Raw genomic sequence first — 27996 nt, forward strand, 5'->3', positions numbered from 1 at the left:
GCCTCCTTCTGACCTCTATCCTGATTATGTGTGGGGTGAAAAGGCTCATGGACAGCCTTCTCTATGCCCCCCACCCCCACCACACCACCTATTAAGGCCCTAAAGTGGACGATTAATACCCAGTTAAGGGCTTCATCCCACTACTGCTGGTATTCACCTGATGTTGGATGGGAGTGCTGTCAGTCGTGAAGCCCAAGAAGCAAACCTTGTCAGGGTTTTGGTGGGAGGGAGGTGGGTGGGTGGGGGAAGGTGGTAAAAGTCTCACGTTTGAAGGTGATAAGTGCCTGATTGAGGGACCCAGCATCAGGAAGGAAGTGCCCACTCAGAGCCACCTGCCTGCACTCGCTACTGATGTTCCCCACGACTTCACCACATTGCCCTCTTCCTTCATCACTTAGTGGTCTGAGGTCACTCTGTCATCCTGCACTTCAGGAGGGTGCATTGCTGACAGATGCCATCGCTCTGCTGTGTTAATGTTGAGCAATACATACCAGCTGGCCTCTTAGAGGCCAGCATCTCTTAGGGGGTGGCATTTAGCTTCCCAGGTTCTTGATCCTGCGCAAAGCCCCTTGCTGCCCAATCAAGTGTCTCATTGAGACTGAAAATTAGGTGCCTTCCTCACAGGAAGCAATGTAGACCCATTGCCAGCTCTTCAACTAGCAGGCAAGAGCCCCTGTTGTCTCCATTAAATATCACCCAAAATGTCTCCTTGCCGAGGGAATTGGGGTAGTCAGGTGCTGGAGGGGTTAGTCTGGTGCTGAGGGCTAGTCTGCTCAGGTCAGGGTGGCTGGTGGAGGAGATGGGGGAGTCTGGTTAGATTGGTTGGTGCCAGCCAGAGCACCCTGGCGGACCTAAGAATAAAATGTCAACATGGTGAAACTACAACACAAGTATGCGAACAGCAAAAGCAGCATGTTATAGAGAGAGCTAAGCAATCTTCCAAACAATATATCAGATTGCCGTCATGCCTCATCCAGTTGTGAACAATGGTTGACATTTGAATGGCTTACAGAAGGAGGAGGTTACATGAATATGTCTAGTCTCAACAACTGGGAAGCTAGCGTCTGAATGCAGGCGACAAGGGTGAAATGTTCACATCTTCAGCAAAAGAGTCGATGATCCACCTCGGACCCCTCCAGAAATTCCCACCATCACAGATGCCAGCTTTCAGCCAATTCAGTTCATGTCACGTGATTGTTTTATTCTTTCACTGAGTGTGAGCATCGCCAGCATTTGTTGCCCATCAGTGATTGCGCTTGAGAAGATGGTGGTGAGCTGCCGCCTTCAACTGTTACACTCCATGTGGTGCAGGCACACACCCACGGTGCTGCTGGGACGGAAGTTTCAGGATTTTGACCCAGCGGCAGTGAAGGAACAATGATGGTCTGTGGCTTGGGAGGGCGCTTGCAGGTGTTGGCGTTCCTATGCATCAGCCAACCTTGTCCTTCATGGTGGTACAGATTAAGAGTTTGGAAGGAGTTCTCAAATGAGCCTTATAGCTGGCTCAAAATCGTGGAACTCCCTGCCTGTTAACATTAAATGGAGAGCAGTGGTTTCAGAAGCTGTCTCACCACATCTCTCTTGAGGGCAATTAAGGATGGGGAATAAATACCGACCTTGACCAGGAACATCTGACATCCCATAGTTGATGCCTTTAAGCAAAAGTTATTTTAGTATATTTAATGAGAAAATGGTAACTGATGCAAAACACTGTTACTTAAGCAGGGATCTAATGCTTTTATGATTGAGGGATGATAGTGCACAGAGAGTGATAAGTTACCCATGTATATATAAGAACTCAATCTAATTGGAATTAGGAAATGCATAGTTAATGTACCGTAACTTGGATTAGAGGGAACCGCGATGAAATAATTGCCATGAATATTGTGAAGGAATGTCAATTTAGGAAGTACATCATGATGTTTACAAAAATTAATATATTTTGTGCTGGTCTAGATTTCATACTTATCGAACAATTGTTCATTTTCAGATGGTCCTCTGGAGTTGCCTTTGTTTCAAATGATTCCATCCCGACACCAAGTTGTATTCCGTGGTGATCGCTTGCCTTTTCTGTGCACAGCAACCTATGTGGATAAATCAACACAAATCCAATGGCTCCATGGTGGGAACGTAATGGTGACAGATGAAGATAATGAAATATTGGTAGAGCCAGTTATCATTCATGACTGTTGTTTAATATCCAGGTATGAACATTTTTATTTTGCCTGCTTCTGGGACATAATCGAACTGTTTGCTATCTAATCATTCTGTGTTACATCATAGTCCAGAAAGTGTATATCTGAGATTTCTCGGTATTGTTGCATGCTACACATGACATGTTGTAGAGTGTACAGCACTTGGGGGCTAGAGCATAAATTTAGTGATGGAAGTCAAAGTAATATCTCACACCATTGCGTTGTCTTCAGTGTGAGTGCCACCTTCTGGAGTGAACAATAATTACAGATGCTTCAAGCATTTTAGCGTCATTTGTCGCTCTCTATACCGCAAACTAGGTTGACAAAAGAATTCAGGTTCAAATTTAAATCTTATTAGTAACTTCTAAATATAGTACGAATACGTCTTGTGCTTGTTTTTATTTTAACTCACGTTTTGAAAAATATTTTATTTTAATACTTATCTGTTGGACAAAGCAAATATTCCAATGAACTCATGGTGAAAACATACCATAAGCACCAATCCATAGGATGGCTCTCATGATCCAAGCAAAGTATACTCTAGTATGCTCATTTTGTTGCAAGTGTTTGCTACATATGGCATAACAAATGCCACATGAATTAGTGATGAATGCTTTCACCCATGAATGATGCAGGCAATTCCCATTCCCAAGCTAACCACTCAGCTTTGATGGAAACATAGGAGAGATGAACAGGAGATGGCTATTTGGCCCTTCGAAACTGCTCTGCTGTTCATCATGATCATCCGACTCAATAGGCTGTTCCCGCCTTCCCCGCCATATCCTGTGATCCCTATCGCCCCAAGAGCTATACCTAACTCCCTCTTGAAAACATACAATGATTTGGCCTCAACTACTTTCTGTGGTAGACAATTGCGCAGGCCCACCACCCTCTGGGCGAAGAAATGTCTCTTCTTCACAGTCCTAAATGGTCAATCCCGTATCCTCAGACTGTGATCCCTGGTTCTGGACTCCCCCACCATTGGGAACATCCTTCCTGAAACTACCTGTCTCGTCCTGTTAGAATTTTATCGGTTTTTATGAGGACCACCTCATTCTTCTGAACTTTAGCAAATACAACCCTAACCAACTCAATCTTTCCTCACATATCAGCCCAGCCATCCCAGGAATCAAGTCTGGTAAGCTATTGCTGCACTCCCTCTAGCAAGAACATCCTTGCTCAGATAATGAAACCAAAACTTCACACAATATTCCAGGTGTGGTCCCACCCAAGGCCCTGCATGATTGCAACAAAACATCCCCACTCCTGTGTTCTCATCCTTTCGCCTATGAAGGTCAACATATCGTTTGCCTTCTTCACCATCTGCTGACGTGTATGCTTACCCTCAGAGACTGGTGACCGTATCACCCAGCTACTCCAGTCTTGTTGTACATTCCCCTCTCTCAATTTATAACCATTCAGATAATAATCTGCCTTCCTGTCGTTGCTACCAAAGTGGATAATCTCACATTTGTCCGTATTATACTCCATCTGCCATGTATCTGCCCACTCACTCAACTTGTCCAAATCACACTGAAGGATCTCTGCGTCATCCTCACAGCTCACGGTAGCACAGTGGTTAGCACTGTTGTTTCACAGCTCCAGGGTCCCAGGTTCAATTCCTGGCTTGGGTCACTGTCTGTCTGGAGTCTGCACTTTCTCCCCGTGTCTGCGTGGGTTTCCTCCGGGTGTTCTGTTTCCTCCCACAGTCCAAAGATGTGCAGGTTAGGTGGCCATGCTAAATTGCCCTCGGTGTCCACAAAGGTTTAGATGGGTTACTGGTTACGGGCATAGGGTCGGGTTGTGGGATTAAGTAGCATGCTCTTTCCAAGGGCCGGTGCAGACTCAATGGGCCAAATGTCCTACTTCTGCACTGTGGTTTCTATGATTCCATGATGATTCTCACCTTCCCACCTGGCTTTGTGTCATCTGCAAATTTAGAGATATTACATTTAGTTCCCTCATCTAAATCATTAATATATATTGTGAATAGTGAATATTATAAACCATAAAATAACCTAGCTGGGTGATACGGAAACCAGGGGCTGGATTCTCTGTCCCACCGTACCATATTTCTGGATCAGTACACTGGCGGGTGCTCCGTTTTGCCGACTGGTCAGTGGGGTTTCCCTTTGTGGGGTAGCCCCACACCGTCGGGAAACCCCTGGGCTGCCGGCAAAACAGAGCATCCTGACAGCAGAGAATCCAGCCGCTTAGCTGTGTAGTCTTCAGTTGAAAAAGTACTGGTTCAAACAGACTTGAATCTCCCGTGCCATCGAGCACCAAGAAGACCCATCTCTTCCCGGTACTCAATTGTTTCCAAGAGCAAAACACTGGTAATGCTGGAAATCTGAAATAAAGACAGATAACGCTGGAAATACTCAGCAGGCAGGGCAGCATCTGTGGAGCAAGGAACAGTAATAAGGGGCAGGATTCTCTCAGCTCAGGCCGGGCCAGTGAATCGCCAGGATGGGCCTCAATCACTCGACGCTGCCCCTATGCCTGTCCGCCGATTCTCCAGAGAGCGGTTGGCGCGCTGCCGGTCGAGGGCCGCTCTACGTGGCACTCCCGGCGATTCACCACCCGGGTGGGCCGAGCGGCCGCGCAAAAATATCCGAATCCCGCCGGCGGCGTCCACGTGTGCTGTTACCCGGCGGGACCTCGGCGGCATGCATCCGGGGGCGGCCTGGTGGGGAGGGGATCCTCAGCTGTAGCCTGGCCCGTGATTGGGGCCTACCGATCGACGGGCCTGCCTCTCGGGCTGGGGGCCATTTTTGTTCCCCACCGATCCCTGTAGCCCTACGCCATGTTGCGTCGGGGCCAGGGCGGCGAAGGGAGCCACTGCGCATGCGCGCATTGGTGCTGGTCCCACTGTGCATGCTCAAACCCACGCCGCCCATCTGACGCCTGGTTCGGTAGCTGGAGCGGCATGGGTCACTCCAGTGCCGTGCTGGCCCCCTGTAGGGCTCAGAATCGTTGCTCCTGAGGGCATGTTGATGCCGACGAGAAACGCGAGGGCGTTTACGACAGTGTCAACACTTAGCCTCAGGATCAGAGAATCCCGCCCAAGAGGTCATCAGTCTGAAATGTCCACTTTGCTACGCTCTCCATAAATTCCGCCAGAAGGATTTCTGGCATTTTCTGCCTGTATTTGTGGTTCCTTACTTGACAGAGGAGATGAAATTACATTGACATTAACTATGGAGATGACAGCATATCAAACCCAAGACTTGGTACCAAAAAAAAATGTTTATTTTTCAGAAAAACAGTAAATTACATTGAAACCAAGGGCTGGCCAACCCTCTGATCTCTAAAGCTTTTTATGTTTCCAGTGACATTTATCATAGTGTAAGTGCCAGTTATAAATTCCCCAATTGGATTATTATTTTATGATAATGGAATTTCCTGCAGAAGTACCTCAGGTGAGAATTTATTCTCATCTCCTATTTAATGTCAGCAATAGCAGCAGTATCGTTTGCTTGAAATAAACATTGTTTTCATGCACAGTTTGCCTACAAAGAGACAGTAATTCATGTTTTCTATAAAACACTTGCGCTGCCGTGGGTGTCAAGCAGGAGAAAAGGACAGTTTAGCACAGGTATCTGTATGGCACCAGAATAATTGTCGGCTGTAGCCTGCTGCTAATGGACACTTTGACCCTCCGCTCAGGCATGCAGGGAGTTTCAGCACAGCGAGTGTCAGACTCGATAATAAAATAACTCGTTTTCCTCACAGTGAGAATGACACTATATCTGTCTGGAATAGGCTGGAGCAGTATTGCTGCTGGGTTTTTGTGAAGTTCAGTATTCTAATCCTTTCCTCTTATAGCAGCAGAGCTACATACAAATGTGCATATTGGGTTCAGGGAAAATTGAGTAACATAAATTTATGTAGAAAAGTACGGACCGTGAAATATTTTTAAGTGATGGATGAAATAAATGCTTATAGAACTGTTATGAATCTTGGTGTCTCTAACAAAACCACAGACCTGCATTCTACTCATTTTAACAACTGTCTGATAGATTTGATGCTTCTGTTATTTCTTCCCTAGCTATTTATAGCACTGTCATAATGCTGACTGAATTTAAAAGCGCACGTTTACATGCTTGCAAATTTTGAGGAAAAAGTACTGTGTGGCTTGTCGGTGCGGACAGATGTTGGCATTTGAAAGCTAATATCTTTGGCCTTATTTTTAAATTTAATGCGACAGAATTTAGATTTGGGCTGCAAAAAAAGCATTGCGACTCAAAAGGCTCATCCCTGTGGGACAAGTGGAGCTTTGAGGTTTCAGACGTTTTAGATCAAAAATGATCTTTGAGAGTCATGAATAGAGAGTTAAAGAGGATAAATGGTGCATCAGGTGATTGACGGGTGTGGGATGGGAATCATGGGCATCAGTATTAAAGCAAATAGAATTGAATTGAATGGAGCTTCAAAGCTGTGGCTAAGCTTCAAGGTCAGTAAGACAAAATATTGCAGCCTTCAGGCAGTCAGGGTTTGCTTCAGTCCTGATTCAACTTTAAAAATTTTTAAAAAAGCAAATTTATGTCTGTTTACTTTCACAGTCAAATTATAAATATCTGCTTAATTGCTGGTAATAATTTGTCCAAAACATTTTACTTTATCAAACTGGCAGCCATTTGAAATTCTCTGTGTAAGTTTGCTTGACAGCCACACGGTTCCTGCATTACTTTGTCCTTCACATTATTGTCTTCATCCCACACAGCATGTTGATGCTTCAAGAGAATTTCCATTAATATTTACCAAGGTGGGCTGTATACAGTCTACACTTCGAGTGGCATTATTTGTGTGCTTGCACACATAAGTGTAGACAGCGAAGTGATCAATGACAAAAACGTGTGGCTGCACAAAACTTTATACTGCAAGAAAATGGGGATTGAGACTGCTATAGAAAGAATATTCAGTGCTCAAACAATGGTGTGTGTATTTATAACTTGCTGGTTCAGTAACATACTTAAGTAAACACTCTTCGTCCTGCCCCTTATATGTGCAGAATTTAGGAACAGTTGAGAACATGTTGAATAAGTGCCAAGGTCACATTCCAAGGCAATTAATTAGAGGGAGCAAGTGAGTTTTTCTGTGACCTTTACTTTAGCTGTTATGGTACTTGAAATATAGAATCATGTGTTTCTGTTTTCAAGAACTGCATTCTACACAAAAGCACAGGTATAAAAATGTCATACCCTTCTCCTCTTCCCACCAAATAAATACACATTACAGACAATAACAGTAGCCATCTCTATCAGGTAACAGATGTTGGCTGAAAAGCAACACAGTATGGCTGTCAATATGTTATTAAAACACAGTTGTTTTCTGTTTCCTGCTGTGAATGTTTAGAGCTAATGCAATAGAATATACTGTTATGATCTCGTTACAAAATGAATAAATAAAACAATTAGAATTATTGTGAACAGGAACATAGGAATTAGGAGCAGAATTAGGCAATTCAGCTCTTCGAGCCAGCTCCACCATTCAATTAATGGCTGAACTCTTCCTGGTCTCAAATCCAGGTTAAAGTCCAACAGGTTTGTTTCAAACTCTAGCTTTCAGAGCAATGCTCCTTCCTCAGGAGATTCACTGTTGTAAGACCTCTTACTGTGCTCACCCCAGTCCAACGCCGGCATCTCCACATCATGGTCTCCAATCCACCTCGTTGCCTGTTCCCCATATCAGAAATATATCTTCTTGAAACCATTTAATGATTTAGACTCCGCCGCACTAAGGGGCAGCGAGTTCCAAAAATTCACCACTCTCTGCGAGATGCAGTTCTTCCCCATCTCAGTTTTAAATCCACCGCCTCTCAAACTATGCCTGTGACCCCTCATTCTAGATTGTCCCACAAGGGGGAACATTTGGTCTACGTTTACTTAATCAATCCCTTTTAGTATTTTATATACCACGATCTGATCCCCTCTCGTTCTTCTAAACTCCAGCGAGTATAAATCCAAACTGTTCAATCTCTCCTCAAATGTCAACCCTTTCATCCTCGGAATCAATCTAGTAAACCTCCTCTGAGCTTCCCTGGAATAAAACGGGTTAGCACACAGCTTCAGTTTAATGCCTGAGCTACTGTAGCTAACAGCTTAAAAAGCACACATGTCTTTCATCTACACCTTTTGCTTGCTGCTTTGTGTTTGTAGATAATCTGAACTGAGATTAGCATGGCATTTATCCCAGTTTAAATTACAAGGAGTTGAGTGAGCAGAAATATATTTTAGGCGATCAATATTTAGAAAGTCTATTCACTCTCGGAGAAACACATTTCCGGAGTAAATTACATTCAATAGTGCAAAAAACACTTAGTTATCTCTGAAGATTATCTGGAAGATGATTTCATCATTTGGCAGTCAGTTTGTCTTTTATTTTTATTCATTTATAATGCTGTGGATTGTTACAAGGATGTGTATTTTTAAACAAAAGATACACTTTCTACTTCTTTTGTCGGCTGGATTAAAATGAACATGTTATATTTTAAATAATGACTTATCTAAAATATATATATTACACTTGAATCCACCAGGATGATAAAATGACCAAAGTCGTCTTGTTGAAAGATGAACTATTTAATGAGTAATAAAATAATAAATTGTGAGTCCTTTTACTCAATACTAAACTAACAATAAAGAAATAAAGTACAATATAGATAACTATGTAACTATACACTCTTATAACAAACTAGTTCCAACTTCTCTCACTCTAGCTGTTCTATGTCTTGCTTGTTCACTGTTCTGAGTCACATCATCATGTGACTTTGAAAAGGCAGGAATCCAATTCTTATTGTATCTGACTCTGAGACATAAAAGTTGTGGGTCAGGTGAACTCCATGATACACTCTAAACCCTGGCCCATAACAAACATTTCAATTAATATGCTTGGTTTAACTCATTACATACTAACATTTCCCTCTCCCCACTTAAAATTATGATGTGGAAGCTAAAGCTGAAATGCTTGGAGAAGCTATGGACTGTATGGAACACCGAGTTGGGTTACATCTGGACTCTTAGGATGATAGACTCCTGTTACCAGGCCTCGGCTGAAGCTTTTACTTCCAAAAAGAGAAACGACTGCCCTTAAAGTTCATTTGTTTATTTTGGCAAGGCCAAACAACACATGTTTTCCTTCCTATGTCTTGCAGGATTTGAGAAATTGGATCTAACTATTAAGAATTCTGACAGTCTTTCAGTAAGATTAGATTGTTTCATAATGGCAAGATTAGCTTTATGGTCTCTTCATTTAAGGAAGGTTTAAAGTAATTAAATTCCAGTGAACACTTCATTGTTGAGGTACCACTTATGTTTGTATTTCTATAGGATAGTAAATGAGCTTAGTGGATGTGTCTCTGTTTCCTTTGGAGCAACATATCCCTCATTTACCTTTGTCTTGACATCAGCTGTATACACTCGTATCAGACCAGTGCCTCTGACAGCTCTTCCTGGCAGGATGCCTTTAGTTTGGAACAGAACATCCTATCAAAAGTCACAAGAGCAGCAGGAATTTCAGCTGTCTCAACAAAGGGAATAACAAGTCGCAGATAATGGGGCAACAGTTGAAAATCCTGTGGTAGAAAGATTCTCCAGCTATCACCAAGTGAAGCAGTGTGTGGCAGACAGAGTTAAGTGATCCACTAACCAATGGATCAGATCTAAGCTCTGCAGTCTTGCCACATCCTGTGAATGGTGACGGAGAATTAAGCAACCAACTGGAGGAGGGTGCTCCAAAACTATCCCCAGCCTCAATAATAACGGAGCCCAGCACACACGTGCATAAAACAAGGTTGATACATTTGCAACCATAACAGACTTAGCTGGCCGAGTCTTGAAGGAGATAGCTGCTAGACTGGGCCTGACGGTGGTGTGAGGGAATCAACACGAGCGAAGAACCTACTTCACCTTGTCCTCACAAATTTAGCTTCATCTATCCAATACAGTACTGATATGAAGGACCCTCCGTAATCCCTGTGGAGGTGAAAATCTGACTTGATACAGAGAGCATCTTCCATCATGTGTAGCAACACCAGCGTGCCAAATACAGTTATTTCAGATCAGGTCTAGCAGCTCAAAATTGGGCATCCGGGTGGCTTTGTGGCCCATCAGCAGCAGCAGCTGTGTATTCCACCAGCATTTCTAACCCCATGGTTCACCATATTCTGCACTGTACCATTAGCATCAAGACTGGGCTTCAGCCCTGGTTCCTTAAGGATTGTTGGAGAGAATGCCTGGTGCAGTACCAGCCTGCTGACCATACAACACATTCTTGCTGAAGATTCAGCACATGAAACGACAGAACTAAATCATTTAACAACTAGCCCATCAGATTAAAACACTGCAGTTCTAACCACACAGTTGAGAATGGTGGTGGACAATTAAGCAAGTAACAAGAGAGATAGCTCCATGAACATCCCCATTTTCAATGACGCCTGATTTCTGAATGTGAGACCCAAAGACAAGGCCGAAACATTTACCTGCCTTCAGCCAAGAGTACTGAGTGTAGGATCTATCTCTGCCTCCTCCTGAGGTCTCAACCATCACAAGTGCCAGCCAGTCTTCAAGAAATGGCTGAGTGCTCTGAACACGGCAAAGGTTATGGGCCTGACAACATTTGAGCTGTCGTGCTGAAAATGTGTGCCCCAGGGCTAGGTGTGCCCCTAGCCAAGCTGTTCCTGTACAGCTGCAACATTTGCATCTACCAAACATTAGTAACTTTAGGGAGCAGCAGTGAGAGACGGAGGTTTATTTAATCATATAGAATATTCTGCTCAAGGCAGCATCTCTATACAGTCCTTGCCGGGAGAACTAACCATGCTAGGCCCTGCTTTGGACCGGCTTTTATGTTTGCTTGTTACGAGCTCCAGCTGGGTGGCCTTCGCCCTCTATCTGGGAAGCTCGTACTCCATGAGTCCAATGTGGAGATCAACAATGGTTTCCCCATGGTCCTCGTGAGGATTATAATAACAATAGGAACAATACCCAGGTGCGCTTTGTTCTAAAAAGCTCGACAAACTCATTAGAGTAATTACCACCCCATTAGTCTATTCTTGTTCATCATCCAATAGGTGGAAGGTGTAGTCGACAATGCTATCAAGCAACACTTAAAGCAATAACCTGTTTACTGATGCTCAGTTTGGGTTGTGTGTAAGCCCACTCGGCCTTGGTGCAATCGTGGAGTTGAATTCAAGAGAAAAGGTGGGATTGACTGCTCTTGACATCAAGGCAGCTTTTAATTGAGATGGCATCAGGGAGCCCCAGCAAAACTGAACTCAATGGGAATCAGGGGGAAAAGTCCTAATTGGCTGGAGTTATGGTTGCTAAAACAAATCAGAGCTCTGCCCCACATGTCTCACCACACCTTCTCGAGGACAATAAATGCTTAGCTTGCCAGGGATGCCCATCTCTCACAGCTGATGAATAATAATATTTTGAAAGTTGGTGGATTTTTGAACTCTTTTTTGAAAGAGAATCACCAGCTGAAAGTGAAACTCTTGGCTGCTGTTCGCGTTTTCTTGATATACCTATATTGGCACCCAGATTGGTACATATTGGCATGTCATTTAAATGAAATGTTGCACGTAAACAATGAAATGCTGCATAAATTTGGGGATTTCAATTTACACCCATGAGTAAACAAGAAAGCCATCGAACAATCTTCTTAAGTTTTAATAATCTTGCCATTGATGGCAAAAATGGAAGGAATCATAGCAGAAATTGAGGTGCAGTTCGTAGGTACAGGAACATAGAAATTCACGGGCAAATGGTAGAGGGGAATAAAATTACATTTCATAGTATCATAGAATCTGCGGCATGGACACAGGCCCTTCAGCCCAAAGTGGTCCATGCCAACCAAAAAGCCCATCTTGGCTAACCTCATTTGCCTGAATTTGGTCCATATCCCTCTAAACCTTTCCTATCTGTCAAAATGCCTTTTAAATGTTGTCAAAGTTTCTACCTCAACCACTTGCTCTGACAGCTCATTTCACATATGTGCCATCCTCTATGTACAAACGTTGCTCCTCAGATTCCCATTAAGTCTTACTTAACTTAAACTTATGCCCTCTAGTTCTTGATTCCCCAACCCCAAAGACTGAGTGAATTCACCCTGTCCATACCTCTTATGATCTTATACATCTCTAGAAGTTCACCCCTCAGCCTTCTATGCTTCAAAGAAAAATGTTCAAGCCTGTCCAAGCTCTCCCTATAACTCAGTCCCTTAATCCTGGTAACTTCCTTGTAAATATCTTCTGCATTCTCTCCAGTTTAATAATATCTTTCCTAAAGCAAGCCGTCCAAAACTGAATACAATACTTCAGATGCGGCCTCACCAATGTCCTGTACAACTGCAACATAACTTCCCAACTTCTATATTCAATGCCAATGATTGATAATTGATTAGTTATTTCTGTGTATGGCACATTTATTTTATAATCCTCATTGATGTAAACCTCTCCAGCCTTACAAGAAATTTCAACGTTGTTTTTTACATATTTGACACTGCCAAACACTATTTTCATTTTATGTATGCCAAAATTCTATATGTAAACATTCAATGCAGATGAAGGCCAGCAGGCCTAACGCTTTCTTCATTGCCCTATCTACCTGTGATTCCACCTTTGGAAAACCATGCACCTGACCTCCAGGATCCCTCTGTTCCACGATGCTCCCTGAAGTCCAACCATTCACCATGAAAGTCCTACCTTGATTGACTTTCCAAAATGCAACATCTCACCCTTATTAGCATTGAACTCCATTTGCCATTTCTCGGCCCACTTCCCCAGCTGATCTAGATCCTGCTGCAATTTTTGATAACCTTCCTCACTGTCTACAATAGCACCTATTTTAGTGTCATCTGCAAACTTAGTGATCATGCCTTGTACATTCTCATCCAAATTGTTGACATAGATAACAAACAGCAATGGGCCCAGCACACACCCCTGAGGCACACCAATAGTCACAGGCCTCCAATAGTCGACAAGCATCCTTCCACCATTACTCTCTGCTTCCTACCATCAAGCCAATTGTATATCCAGTTTGCCAGCTCTCCCTGGGTTCTGGGTGATCTAACCTCCCAGAGCAGCCTAACATGTGGAGCTTTATTATCAAAGGCCTTACCGAAGACTATTTCTATGGCATGCTTTGTGGATCCCATCGTGGCACTTTTATTTTGAAAATTCTTATCTTGGCCCTTGTTATTGCTGACCCAACATCCGCAGTCATCTTCAGATTTATATCTGAGCTCGTATCCTTGGCTCTGTGGGCAAAACCGTGTGCTATGATTGTCCTTCACTCCGGAATCCTCTCTATTTTTCAAAAGTTTCCTCAATATCTCTCTCCCCAACTTGGCATTGGTTGCCCCTCTTGCCCCTCTAAACTCTTCCAATTCCCGATCAGCACCAAATTGTCCCTTCAATGTTTTACATAACAGGCACTCGATAAATGTCAATTGCTGTTTTGGGAGTAATGTGGGGCGGAATTCTCCGACCCCCGCAGGATCGGGGAATCGCCCGGGGCCGGCGTAAATCCCGCCCCCGCCGTGGCCGGAATTCTCCGCCACCCAGGAATCGGCGGGAGGGGGAATCACGCCCCGCCGATCGGCATGCCCCCCGCGGCGATTCTCCGGCCTGCGATCAGCCGAAGTCCCGCCGCTGACAGGCCAATCCCGCCGACGTGGTTTAAACCACATCTGTGCTGGCTGGAATGGTAGTGCGAGCGGGCCCCTGGGGTCTTGGGGGGGGGGGGGGGGGGGCGCGGGGCGATTGGATCCCGGGGAGTGCCCCCACAGTGGCCTGGCCCGCGATCGGGCCAGAAAACTTAACAGGCAGTCATGGCATCTCAGATGTGTTTTTCAAATGGTGAAAATAAAGGAACTTACAAACCGATGAATTAGGAACAGTAGAATTACTATTCCAAACACTGGGGCTAGGATCGTTCCAAAAGCAATGGAATTTTGCGAATTACAACCAATGCATTGACTGTCTCCATAGCCAATTCTTTTGGACACCAGGATGAGGCCCATCAGATTCTGGTGACTTGTCAGCTTTTTAATCTAACAGTTTTTTCAATACCCTTTCCATTATGTTTGTGACTGTTTTGATTTCCCCTCCCTTTCACTTCTCGATTTATACGTATTTCTGGATGTTATTTGTGTCATCTACAGTAAAGACAGACACAAAAATACCAGTTCAATGCCTCCGCCGTTGCCTCATTTTCCGTTATGATTCAATCTCTCGGGCCCCATGCTCTCTTTAGGCGGAGATGGTGGGGTAGTGGTAATATCATTGGGCCAGTAATCCAGAGGTCAGGCTAATGTTCTGGGGGGAAAGAGTTCAAATCCTGCCACGGCAGTTGGTGGAAGTTAAATTGCATTAATAAACCTGGCCTGGAATTGAAAGGCGAGTCATAGTAACGGTGACCATGACACCATTATCACTTGTTGTGGAAAAAATCTCATTCACTAATGTCATATGGGGAAGGAAATCTGCCATCCTTATCTGGTCTGGCTTACATGTGACTCCAGACTCACAGAAATGCAGTAAACCCCGAACAACCCCTTGAAATGGTGTGTGACAAGCCACTTGGTTCAAGGGCAATTAAGGATGGGCAACAAATGCTGGCCTTGCTGCTGCTGATGCCCCTTTGATGCTGATGCAGCTATTGCTCGTGCATAACCCTCTCCTGCCGGGGGATTGGAGTTCCCTGTGTGCCTCTGGCAGTTTCTGTTCACCAGATGCATGACATGAGGAACCTGTTCCTGTTCGAGATTCACTTGGTGTGAAAACTCTGAAAACAGTCAGAGTGTGTTTTATTTAACTAAACAAGGAGCTTCTTCTCATTCTGTGTTGTGTTCTTACTTGACTATTCAGCTAACTAGTAACTTATCAATTTGATTTGCCTTTGCAAGGGATTATTTACAGGGGACAAACAGAGAGAACATTCTGATTTCCCTTATCATGAACTTGAATTTGTAGAAAGTGTCCATTAAATGGGAATTGCTACTTAGTGGCAGATAGTTTCCAGATCAAGGATTAATATTTAATACATAGCTGTGTGTATTACCGTATCCACACCAGCATTAATCTGGTTTGGATGTTTTGCGCTATAATATTGGACGTTGAAGTACCTGATTAAAGCCAGAAAATTCAACAGACAGGATTTTAGAGTTGGCGCCCCTCACCCCACCAATCCCACTGATAAAGTCACTGTAAAACTTGCTGATAGGTTGCCCTGCAGCCATTTAACACTTTAAGGAGCCTCAAATGGTTTTAAACAGGCCTTCCTCATGTAAGTGAGATAGAAGGCCCAACTCGTATTGACTGACAGCTCTCTGGTTCCAGTAACAGGACATGGAGTGGTGAGCATTGCTGGGAGTCCACCCAGTCCTACAAAAGAATGGTTAGGAAACCTTGGCAGATAGCTTGGGTGTTTTTCAACGGGGCCAGTAAAGGAGGCTCTGTGTGGGTTGGGCGAGGGAAATGTGTGCTAGGGTGCACAGTCCATGGGGAAATGGGCACCCAAGGGGGGTTGCACATTTGGGGAGGATATCTGCTCAGAAAAGAAGGCCCGTGAAGGGCATACACTCACTTTCCCAACCAAGACCCAAGTAAATTTACCTAAACCCTTTGAAAAGCAAATATCTTCAACTATTTAATCCTTTTTAAAACCAAATATTTGTATTCACAGCCCCACACCAGAGATTGCTAAATTCCATCTAAACACTTGAAGCTGTCAATTAAACCAAATTTGCAGGCCACCACTGTGATGGTTATTTGTTATGGAAGCAGCTGAGCAGAAATAATACGACAATGATTGCAGTCAGGCTTATGTCAACAAACAGCTGGTGAAATTGCAAGCACCATTTTTTTTTATCTCCAGGCCAGCTGTTTTTTTCTTGAAAATGTAAAGGGCAGCAGATTTAAATAACCTGATGGCTTGATGGTTCAACAGAGCTTATCCACTTTTTATACACATTCATGTCTACTCTTAACAATCCCAAAGGGGTACCTGACATATCGGAAGGTGTACCTTATATCTCCAAAGGGGGGCCTGACCTCTCCAAAGATTTCAGGTTGTTCCGAATCTTTTCCCCAAATGTCTAAAGCCCTTTCTGAAACTTTGATGACCAAAATTGCTTCTGTTTGAAGGCAGCACTGTTAAATGCTTAAAACGTGGATGTGTGAAGTGTTGATGTGTGAAATTCCACCGACCATCTCCAGCAGCCCCTGCACCACCCGCTTGAAAGTTCCAAAAGTGTCCAACTCCACTATCACAGCAGGCAATCCATTCCACACCCTAACCACTCTCTGAGTAAAGAACCTACCTCGGACATCCCTCCGATATCTCCCACCCTGAATCTTATAGTTATGCCCCCTCATAACAGCTACATCCACCCGAGGAAATATTCTCTAAATGTCCACTCTATCTATCCCCCTCATCATCTTATACACCTCTATTAAGTCGCCTCTCAGCCTCCTCCGCTCCAAAGAGAAAAGCCCTAGCTCCCTCAACCTTTCCTCATAAGACCTATCCTGCAATCCAGGCAGAATCCTGGTAAATCTCCTTTTCACTCTTTCCAATGCTTCCACATCCTTCCTATAATGAGGTGACCAGAACTGCACACAATACTCCAAATGTGGTCTCACCAGGGTCATGTATAGTTACAGCATAACCCCGCGGCTCTTAAACTCAAGCCCCCTGTTAATAAACGCTAACACACTATAAGCCTTCTTCACGGCTCTATCCACTTGAGTGGCAATCTTCATAGATCTGTGGACATGAACCCGTCTGTTCCTCCACATCCCTGAGAACCCTGCCGTTGACCCTGTAATCCGCATTCAAATTTTTTCCACCAAAATGAATCACCTCACACTTATCAGGGTTAAACTCCATCTGCCATTTTTCGGCCCAGTTCTGCATCCTATCAATGTCCCTTTGCAGCCTACAACAGCCCTCCACTCATGTACTACTCCACCAATCTTGGTGTCATCAGCAAATTTACTGACCCACCCTTCAGCCCCCTCCTCCAAGTCATTGATAAAAATCACAAATAGCATTGGACCCAGCACTGATCCCTGTGGTACACCGCTGGTAACTGGTCTCCAGTCTTAAAATTTTCCATCCACCACCACCCTCTGTCTTCTATCTGATAGCCAGTTACTTGTCCAATTGGCCAAATGTCCCTCTATCCCACACCTCCTTACTTTCTTTATGAGCCTACCATGGGGAACCTTATCAAACGCCTTACTAAAATCCATGTATATGACATCAACTACTCTACCTTCATCTACACACATAGTTACCTCCTCAAAGAATTCAATCAAATTTGTGAGGCAAGACTTTCCCTTCCCGAATCCGTGTTGACTATCCCGGATTAAGCTGCTTCTTTCCAAATGGTCATAAATCCTATCCTTCAGGACCTTTTCCATTAACTTACCAACCACCAAAGTAAGACTAACTGGCCTATAATTACCAGGGTCATTCCTATACCCTTTCTTGAACAGAGGAACAACATTCACCACTCTCCAGTCCTCTGGCACTATCCCCGTGGACAGTGAGGACCCAAAGATCAAAGCCAAAGGCTCTGCAATATCATCCCTTGCCTCCCAAAGAATCCTTGGATGTATCCCATCTGGCCCAGGGGACTTGTCGACCCTCAGATTTTTCAAAATTGCTAATACATCCTTCCTCAGAACATCTACGTCCTCCAGCCTACCCGCCTGTATCACACTCTCATCCTCAAAAACATGGCCCCTCTCCTTGGTGAACACTGAAGAAAAGTATTAATTCAACGCCTCTACTATTTCTTCTGACTCCATGCACAAGTTCCCACTACTGTACTTGACCGGCCCTACCCTTACACTGGTCATTCTTTTATTTCTCACATAAGAGTAAAAAGCCTTGGGGTTTTCCTTGATCCGACCCGCCAAGGACTTCTCATGCCCCCTCCTAGCTCTCCAAAGCCTTTTTTTTTTAACCTCATTCCTTGCTACCTTGTAACCCTCAAGCGACCCAACTGAACCTTGTTTTCACATCCTTAAATACGCTTCCTTTTTCCTCTTGACAAGACATTCAACCTCTTTTGTGAACCATGCTTCCCTCACGCAGCCATTTCCTCCCTGCTTGACAGGGACGTACCTATCAAGGACACACAGTATTTGTTCCTTGAACAAGCTCCACTTTTCATTTGTGCTTTTCCCTGACAGTTTCTGTTCCCATCTTATGCTCCCTAATTCTTGCCTAATCGCATCATAATCACCCCTCCCCAAATTATAAACATTGCCCTGCCGTATGGCCCTATCCCTCTCCATTGCAATAGTGAAAGACACCGAATTGTGGTCACTATCTCCGAAGTGCTCTGCCACAAACAAATCTAACACTTGGCCCGGTTCATTACCCAGTACCAAATCCAATGTGCCCCCCCTCTTGTCGGCCTATCCACATATTGTGTCAGGAAACCCTCCTGCACACACTGTACAAAAACTGCCCCATCCGAACTGTTCGACCTATAGAGGTTCCAATCAATATTTGGAAAGTTAAAGTCACCCATGACAACTACCCTGAGACCTCCACACCAATCCATAATCTGTTTTGCAATTCCTTCCTCCACATCTCTATTACTATTTTGGGGCCTATAGAAAAGTCCTAACAATGTGACCACTCCTTTCCTATTTCTAACTTCGGCCCATATTACCTCAGTAGACAGATCCCCTTCGAACTGCCTTTCTGCAGCCGTTAAACTATCCTTGATGAACAGTGCTACTCCTCCACCTCTTTTACCACCTTCCTTACTCTTACTGAAATATCTATACCCCAGAACTTCCAACAACCATTCCTGTCCCTGTTCTAACCATGTCTCCGTAATGGCCACAACATCGTAGTCCCAAGTACCAATCCACGCTCCAAGTTCACCTACCTTATTCCGGATCCTCCTTGCATTGAAGTAGACACACTTCAACCCACCTTTCTGTCTGCCGGTACACTCCTGCGACCTTGATACCCTCCTCAGTATCTCACTACTCTCAACACTGGCTTCTGGACTACAGCTCTTATTCCCAGCCTCCTGACAAATTAGTTTAAACCCCCCCGAAGAGCTGTAGCAAATTTCCCTCCCAGGATATTGGTGCTCCTCTGGTTCAGGTGCAAACCATCCTGTCTGTACAGGTCCCACCTTCCCCAGAATGTGCTCCAATTATCCACGTACCTGAAACCCTCCCTCCTACACCATCCATGCAGCCACATGTTTAGCTGCAGTCTCTCCCTGTTCCTCACCTCACATAGCATGTGGCACCGGCAACAAACCAGAGATGACAACATGGTTTGTCCTGGCTCTCAGCTTCCACTCTAGCTCCCTAAATTCCTGTTTTAAATCCCCGTCCCTTCTCTTACCTATGTCGTTGGTACCGATGTGTACCACGACTTGTGACTGTTCCCCCTCCCCCTTAAGGATTCTGAAAGCACGGTCCGAGACATCATGGACTCTGGCACCCGGGAGGCAACATACCATCCGTGAGTCTCTTTCGCTGCCACAGAACCACCTATCTGTCCCTCTAACTATCGAGTCCCCAATAACTATTTCTCTCCTCCTCTCCCTCCTTCCCTTCTGAGCCACAGGGACAGACTCAATACTGTAGATCCGTTCACCGTGGCTTACCCCCTGGTAGGTCATCCCCCTCAACAGTATCCAAAGCGGTATACTTGTTACTGAGGGGAACGGCCACAGAGGATCCCTGCACTGACTGCTTCTTCCCAGCCCCTCTCACCGTCACCCATGTATATTGATTCCTTGGAGTAAATACATCCCTGAAGCTACTATCTATGACCACCACTGCCTCCCGAATGATCCGAAGTTCATCCAGCTCCAGCTCGAGTTCCCTAACGCGGTTTCTGAGGAGCTGGAGATGGGTGCACTTCCCACAGGTGAAATCAGCTGGGACACTGACAGCGTCCCTCACCTCAAACATTCTGCAGGAGGAACATTGCACTGCCTTCCCTGCCATCCCCTCTAGATTAAAAAAAGAAAAGGAAAGAAAGAGCTTACCTGTTATTCACTCTACCCCTTAGGTTAAAGGAGGTGGAAGGTTTGGAAACACTACAAGTGTAGTGTCTAGGGTTTAGGAACTGCCCAACTTAAATACAGGTAAAAATAAAACACTTAACCTGCAACCACTCCGCCCCACACAAGAACAGCAATCAGCTCTTATGGGCCTGTGGAAACAATTTAAATCTTTACTACTTACCTAGCAGTCACTCTGTCCTCACTCCGACCGGATTCAGCTGGAAACTCCCAACAGTACGTTTTAAAAAAATTTACTCCCCTTCTCAGCAAGCACTCACTCAGCAACCACTGCGCCCCACACGATAACACCTCAGGGAAAAGAAAAACTACTTACCAGTCACCAGCCAATCACTTACCTGCAGGCTGTGACATCACGGTTCAACTTCTTTCAACTTCTACCTGCCCTCGAGTCTCCCTCTTTACCTTTACTCGGCTGGGATCCTTACAGTGATTGGTTTTTTTTGGTTAGAGGAGGAGGTAAGGAGGGAAACACTGAAGAAGTGTTTGGGGTTTAACTGTCACTTGACAACAGCTCCTCCACAAACCACCTTCAAGATACGGTGACCGCAATGCACTGGTGCAAATTTTCCCCGCAACAGCTAATCAGCAGCTCCGCTCTACTGCCCTCTGCTGAAATGTTGAGAGAATAAATGTTTCAGTCCAGTAATTTTTCCTTATCAGCTTTGCATGTACTGTTTTCTTGGCACAAGCGAAAGGCAGACTATTCACTCAGAATGTTCTTGCATCCACCAAATCATTGTCAACAAAAAAGGATGTCAGGAAGTTGATTTTCATGTTCTTGGTTTTTGTGAGCCAGTAAAACAAAAGATAAAAGGGGTGGCATAATGGTGAGTACTGCTACCTCACAGCTACAGGACCCGGGTTCAATTCCGGCTTCAGGTGACATATTTTGCAAAGTTTGACGTTTCTTCCCATGTCTGAGTACGTTTCCTCCCACAGTCCAAAGATGTGTAGGTTAGGTGGATTGGCCATGCTAAATTGCCCTTTAGTTTCCAAAAAGGTTAGGTGGGGTTACTGGGTTGTGGGGATAGGGTGGGAAAGTGGGCCAGGATAGGGTGCTCTTTCAGAGGGTCGGTGCAGACTCGATGGGATGAATGGCCTTCTTCCACACAGTAGGAATTCTATGTTCTATAATCCACTTGCGTTATTCATTTGCTTAGATTTTTTTCGTTAAAAGCAATAGCGTGAAAATGTAACTATGTATTAACTATAAACATTGGGCAGGATTGTCCCATCAATCTACCATGTGTTTTGTGGTGCCAGAGGTGGCCCATTACTGGCCAGCATCATGATGTTCTAGTCCCGCTATTGTCAACGGGGTTTCCCGCTGAATGCATTCCTTGCCATCAGGTAGCCTGCAAGAGATACCGGACTGGAGAAATTAAAATGTGATTCCATTGTTAAGAAAGGGTATGAAGGAAATTCCAAACAATTATAGGCCGCTTAGTCTTGCTTCAGTGGTGGGAAAATTGTTAAAATCAATCCTGAGAGATCGGATAAACAGTCACTTAGAAAGGTGTGTAATCAGGGATAGTCAACATATCTTTATTAAGCCAAGGTCATGCCTTACAAATTTGGTTCAATTCTTTGAGGAAGTGACAATGAGGATCGATGAGGGTAGTGTAGTAGATATTGTCTACATGAATTTTAGTAAAGCATTTGACAAGTACCTACATGGCAGACTGGTCAAAAAAGCAAAAGCCCGTGGCAACACGGTGACACCGAGGTTCCAGGTTCGATCCCGGCTCTGGATCACTGTCCGTGTGGAGTTTGCACATTCTCCCCATGTTTGCATGGGTTTCGGTCCCACAACCCAAAGATGTGTAGGCTAGGTGGATTGGCCACGCTAAACTGCCCCTTAATTGGAAAAAACTAATTGGGTACTCTAAATTTTAAAAAAAAAAGCAAAAGTCTATCGGGATTAAGAGTAATGTGGCAATTAGGTCCAAAGTTGGCTGAGTATCATGAAACAGAGGGTAATGGTCGTTGGCTATGCTTGCTAATGGAAATCTGTTTCAAATAGTTTTCCATAGTGCTCGATGTTGGGACACTGCTATTTGTTTTATATATTGATGATTTGGACTTGAAATTGGGGGACATCCTTGGGAAATATTGGGACACAAAACTTGGCCGTGTAGTGGATGTTGTAGAGGATAGCTGTAAGCTCCAAAGTGATATAGATGTGTTGGTGGAGTGGGCAGAAAAGTGGCATAGAATCATTATACTGCAGAAGGAGGCCACTCAATCCATTGAGTCTTCACCGACCCTCTGAAAGAGCATCCTACCTAGGCCTCGCACCCCCCCCCCCCCCCCCCCCCCCCCCCCGCCAACACTCTATCCCCATCATCTAGTAACCCCACCTAACGTTTGGACACAAAGAGACGATATAGCACGGTGCTAAATCTCTGCACATCTTTGGACTGTGGGAGGAAACCGGAGCACCCAGCGGAAACCCACCCAGGCATAGAGAGAACGTACAAACTCCATACAGCCAGTGACCCAAGGCTGGAACTGAACCAGGGTCCCTGGTGCGGAGAGATAGCAGTGCTAACCACTGTGTTGCCCCAGATGAAGTTCAACTCTAAAACGTGTGAGGTCATGCATTTAGGGAGGTCAAACAGTAAAAGGGAATACATAATCAACGTGAATTTACTGAAAGGGGTAGATGAAGTGAGAGATCTTTGCGTGCAAGAGCACAGGTCCCTAAAGATAGCAGTACAGGTTGATAAGGTTGTAAAGAAGGTGCATTGAATGCTCTCCTTCATTGGCAGAGGTATAGAATAGAAAAGTAGTACTTTGTGTGGTGGCCATGAGCTGAGTGGCCGCACAAAAGGTTGTTCTCTCCTAGAAACATCTCACCAGACAGTCTTGACCCATCAAACGGGCACGAAAAGTACAAAAATGTTCCCCAACTTAACCACCACTTAGTACCCAACCGACTGAGATGCCGATGAGTTAACAGCCAGGCTGCAAGGCCAGTAAGAGCAAAGAAAGGAAGACTACAATCACAGAACAGGGGACAAGTTCGGCTCCCCAGACCTGAGCAAGGTGGACCCAGCAGGGCCGCCAACGCCCGCCCACTCGACAACGGAGAAGCTGTTGGAATTTATTTCCGCAGACCTTCCGAAGCACAGAGAGATGATAAAGGAGGACGTCATGAATGAATTCAAAGATGTATAATAGTTATTTCCGTTATCTTTTTTTGTTTTTGTTTTCGGAGTATGTGTGTGATAAGTCTGTCCGTCATAAAATAAAAATCTTTCAATATATTTATTAAAAGAATACAAAAGTAGGGATTTAATGATGCAAGTGTATACAACACTGCTGAGGCTACAACTGGAGGATTGTGTGCAGTTCTGGTCACCACATTACAGGAAGGGCTTAGTTGCTCTGGAGAGAGTGCAGAGACGATTCACTGAAATCTTGCCACGGTGGGAGAATTGTAGCTACAAGGAGAGGTTGGAGAGTTTGGGACAGAGAAAGCTGAAGAGTGACATGATCGAAGTATACAAAATAGTGAGGGGTTGAGATAAAATAGAGAGGAGGAACCTGTTTCCCTTGGCAGAAAGTTCAAAAGCCTGGCGTCATAGATTCAAGCTAAGAGGCAGAAGGATTAGAGGAGACATGAGGAAAAACTTTTTTTCACACAGAAGGTGGTGGGTGTCAGGAATTCGCTGCCTGAGTTGGTGGTGGAGGCGGAGATCCTAAACTCTTTTGAAAAGTACCTGAATCTGACCCTAAGTGCTGTAAGCTGCAGGGCTATGGGCTGTGCAGGAACATGGGATTAGAAATGGCACCTGGATATCTTTGGGTCAGCATGGAGAAGATGGGGTGAATGATCCTCTTCTGTGCTGTAGCATTTCTATGGTTCTATGAGTGCACCATCGGCAGGGACTGGAAAATCCAGCCGCTGTGAATAGCCAGTAAATTCCAGCCATTGTTGTTGATTGAATTGAACTACATGTAAAAGAATGGCACAGGCCATTGTTTCTGGAGATCAGGGTAAGAGTAAACCTTTTGGAGGTCAATATGAGACAATTTTTGATGATGCATAAATATTGCAACCATTTGCAATGGTCACAGTATATGCAATGATTGTAGTCTTTCTATAGCTGAAATGACTTTAACATTTAAGTCAATAGCATGCTCAAAAATTATTTTGAAATATTCTAAAACAGTTATTATCTCAATTTAGAATCCAGTAAGAAGTCTTACAACACCAAGTCCAACAGGTATGTTTCAAATCACGAGCTTTCGGAGCACTGCTCCTTCCTCAGGTGAAGGAGCAGTGCTCCAAAAGCTAGTGTTTGAAACAAACCTGTTGGACTTTGACCTGGTGTTGTAAGACTTCTTACTGTGCTCACCCCTGTCCAACGCCGGCATCTTCACATCAATTTAGAATGTTCTAGATTTACATACATGTTCTAAAGCTGGGCTGGTATTTTCTGACCCCTGCCACGGCGACTTTTCCCATGGCAGATGCAGGGAGCCGTTCAAATCTCTGTTTACTTTGCCGTGTCCAGAAGATCACGTCGGCGGAAGAGGTCAGAAAATTCCGCCCTGAGTTTAAAAAAACGAGGCTGTTCAACCAAAATTACATTTGACGCAAACTGAAAATGGAGAAGTTTCTTTTACAGTCAAATCCTCAAATATATGCTTTGTTTATGAATTTTACTGACCTCCCGTCTGCCTAACCAGTTCCTGGCAATGACTGAGCCACAGGGCAGCACGGTAGCATGGTGGTTAGCATAAATGCTTCACAGCTCCAGGGTCCCAGGTTCGATTCCCGGCTGGGTCACTGTCTGTGTGGAGTCTGCATGTCCTCCCCGTGTGTGCGTGGGTTTCCTCCGGGTGCTCCGGTTTCCTCCCACAGTCCAAAGATGTGCGGGTTAGGTGGATTGGCCATGCTAAATTGCCCGTAGTGTCCTAAAAAGTAAGGTTAAGGGGGGGTTGTTGGGTTACGGGTATAGGGTGGATACGTGGGTTTGAGTAGGGTGATCATGGCTCGGCACAACATCGAGGGCCGAAGGGCCTGTTCTGTGCTGTACTGTTCTATGTTCTATGTTCTAAATAGGGAAACAGTATGGCGCCATTTGATAAGGTTCCCCATGGTAGGCTGATGGAGAAAGTAAAGTCTCATGGGGTCCAGGGTGTACTAGCTAGATGGACAAAGAACTGGCTGGGCAACAGGAGTAGTAGTGGAAGGGAGTTTCTCAAAATGGAGAACTGTGACCAGTGGTGTTCCACAGAGATCTGTGCTGGGACCACTGTTGTTTGTGATGTACATAAATGATCTGGAGGAAGGTATAGGTGGTCTGATTAGCAAGTTTGCAGATGACACTAAGATTGGTGGAGTTGCAGATAGTGAAGGAGACGGTCAGAGAATACAGCAGAATATAGATAGATTGGAGAGTTGGATGGAGAAATGGCAGATGGAGTTCAATCCGGGCAAATGCGAGGTGATGTATTTTGTAAGATCCAATTCAAGAGCAAACTATACGGCAAATGAAAAAGCCCTGAGGGAAATTGATGTAGAGAGAGATCTGGCTGTTCAGGTCCATTGTACCCTGAAGGTGGCTGCGCAGGTCGATAGAGTGGCCAAGAAGGCAAACGGCATTCTTTCCTTCATCGGAAGGGGTATTGAGTACAAGAGTTGGCAGGTCATGTTACAGTTGTATCAGACTTTGGTTCGGCCACATTTGGAGTACTGCGTACAGTTCTGGTCGCCCCATTACCAAAAGGATGTGGATATGTGGATGCTTTGGAGAAGATGCAGAGGAGGTTCACCATGATGTTGCCTGGTATGGAGGGCGCTAGTTATGAAGAGAGGTTGAGTAGATTAGGATTATTTTCATTAGAAAGACGGAGGTTGAGGGGGGACCTCATTGAGGTCTACAAAATCATGAGAGGTATAGACAGGGTGGATAGCAAGAGTGCGGGACTAAATTACTAGGGGTAATGAGTTCAAGGTGAGAGGGGAAAAGTTTAAAGGAGATATACGTGGAAAGTTCTTTACGCAGAAAGTGGTGGGTGCCTGGAACGCATTGCCGGCAGAGGTGGTAGAGGCGGGCATGATAGCATCATTAAGATATATGAATGGGCAGGGAGCAGAGGGATAGAGATCCTTAGAAAATGGGCGACAGTTTTAGATAGAGGATCTGGATTGGCGTAGGCTTGGAGGGCCGAAGTGCCTGTTCCTGTGCTGTAACTTTTCTTTGTTCTTGTTCTTTGTCAGTTGAATTCTTAAACATGTGCAATTAAAGATTTCTGCCCCATGTAGAAACATTAAGCTACCCAAAGTAAAAATGTATATTTCATCACAGTCCCAGAGGACCAAAGGTTGCTCTCCCTTTGAGAGCTGATCTGAGGATCACCACACCTCAGACGAGGGACAAGGTTGAGAAAGCGGTGCCTTCACAAATAATCTCAGTCAATACTGGAATTGAACGTGCACTGCAGGCATCACTCCATGTCACCAAACAGCCGTCCAGCCAACTGAGTTAACCACCTAAAGTAGATAGAGGTGAAATATGGGTCATATTACAAATGTAATTTGTGGTGTTAACAGAGGTTAAAGTTCCAATGTCATATTTCGGTCTTGCTTTTGTTTAAAGGTACTAACACATGTACATGTTAATATATTCCACATTAATATTATTGTGCATTGGTACATAAAAACTATATTGACACTGGAAGCCCCCAAAAAATAAGAGCTACAGTTCTTTTTGCAATTTTGACAAACCTAGATGCAGATATTATCTCATTACTTCATGACTGAACAGTTTTATAAAGTATTTGACTAAAAGGTCATGAACTCTATTATAGGCTCTGAGAAAGAGCATTTTCCACTCAGCTGTATTCTGGGAAGAGCCAAGGTTTAATTTTCGGTGGATGCTGAGTTAAGGAACCTTAGTTGACACAGCAGTGGGAGATAGTCACTGTCCTTGGCCAAGAAGAAGACAGATGTAGCTTTTTGATTTGTACTTCATTGATTGCATGGTATTTATAGCGGTTTTCAGATAGGGATAGAACCAAACCGGTGCGATAGGCTTGTACGGGATGAGCAATCCTGAGGTGGAGAGTTTAAACCCCAGTGTTGCAGATTGTGAGCTGACAGTAAGAAGAATGACCGTGAGAACTTGCAGAGTTGTCATGGAAACCTAACTGGGTCACTGATGTCCTTCAGGGAAGGGAACTTGACACTTTTATCTGATCCTGTAACAATACCCTCCTAATGTCTTCAGGACAACTATGGACAGGTAATGGTTAGTGTTGCCCCCCCAAAAAAGTTTACAAACCACACAAATTAAATTAGAGACATTTTGAGGAAAGTTACACAGGCATCGATCGGTCAAGAGGCTGGAAACAATTGTAAAATTCCATGCACAAATTCAGGAACCTAAAAGTCATTTATTGGATTGGAAGGATACCAGAGTTTATATAGTTTGTACAAAATAATATAGTGATTTTCTGCACCAGCCATTGCGGAGCCCTACAGGGGCCAGCGCGGAAGGAAGGAGTGCCCCCACGGCACAGGCCCGTCCACTGATCGGTGGCCCCGATCACAGGCCAGGCCACCGAGGGGGCCCCCTGGGGCCGGATCCCCCCGCGCCCCCCCCGAGGACCGCACCAGCGGGCCTACCAGCCAGATCCTGCCGTGTGGGGCCATGTCCAATCCACGGCAACAGGACAGGCCAGAAATCGACGGCCACTCGGC

General features: G+C 44.7%; 1 protein-coding gene across 2 annotated transcripts in view; it reads left to right on the forward strand.

Annotated features, from left to right (window-relative positions):
• LOC119951080 (adhesion G protein-coupled receptor A3-like) overlaps positions 1-27996 on the forward strand; it is a 664838-nt gene that overhangs the window by 334717 nt on the left and 302125 nt on the right. For both annotated transcript variants that reach the window (XM_038774125.1, XM_038774126.1), the window contains exon 7: positions 1991-2204. In XM_038774125.1, coding sequence (XP_038630053.1) covers positions 1991-2204 — 214 coding nt within the window. The remainder of the gene's footprint in view (positions 1-1990; positions 2205-27996) is intronic.

Source organism: Scyliorhinus canicula, chromosome 16 (assembly GCF_902713615.1).
Source record: "Scyliorhinus canicula chromosome 16, sScyCan1.1, whole genome shotgun sequence".
Classification (NCBI taxonomy): domain Eukaryota; kingdom Metazoa; phylum Chordata; class Chondrichthyes; order Carcharhiniformes; family Scyliorhinidae; genus Scyliorhinus; species Scyliorhinus canicula.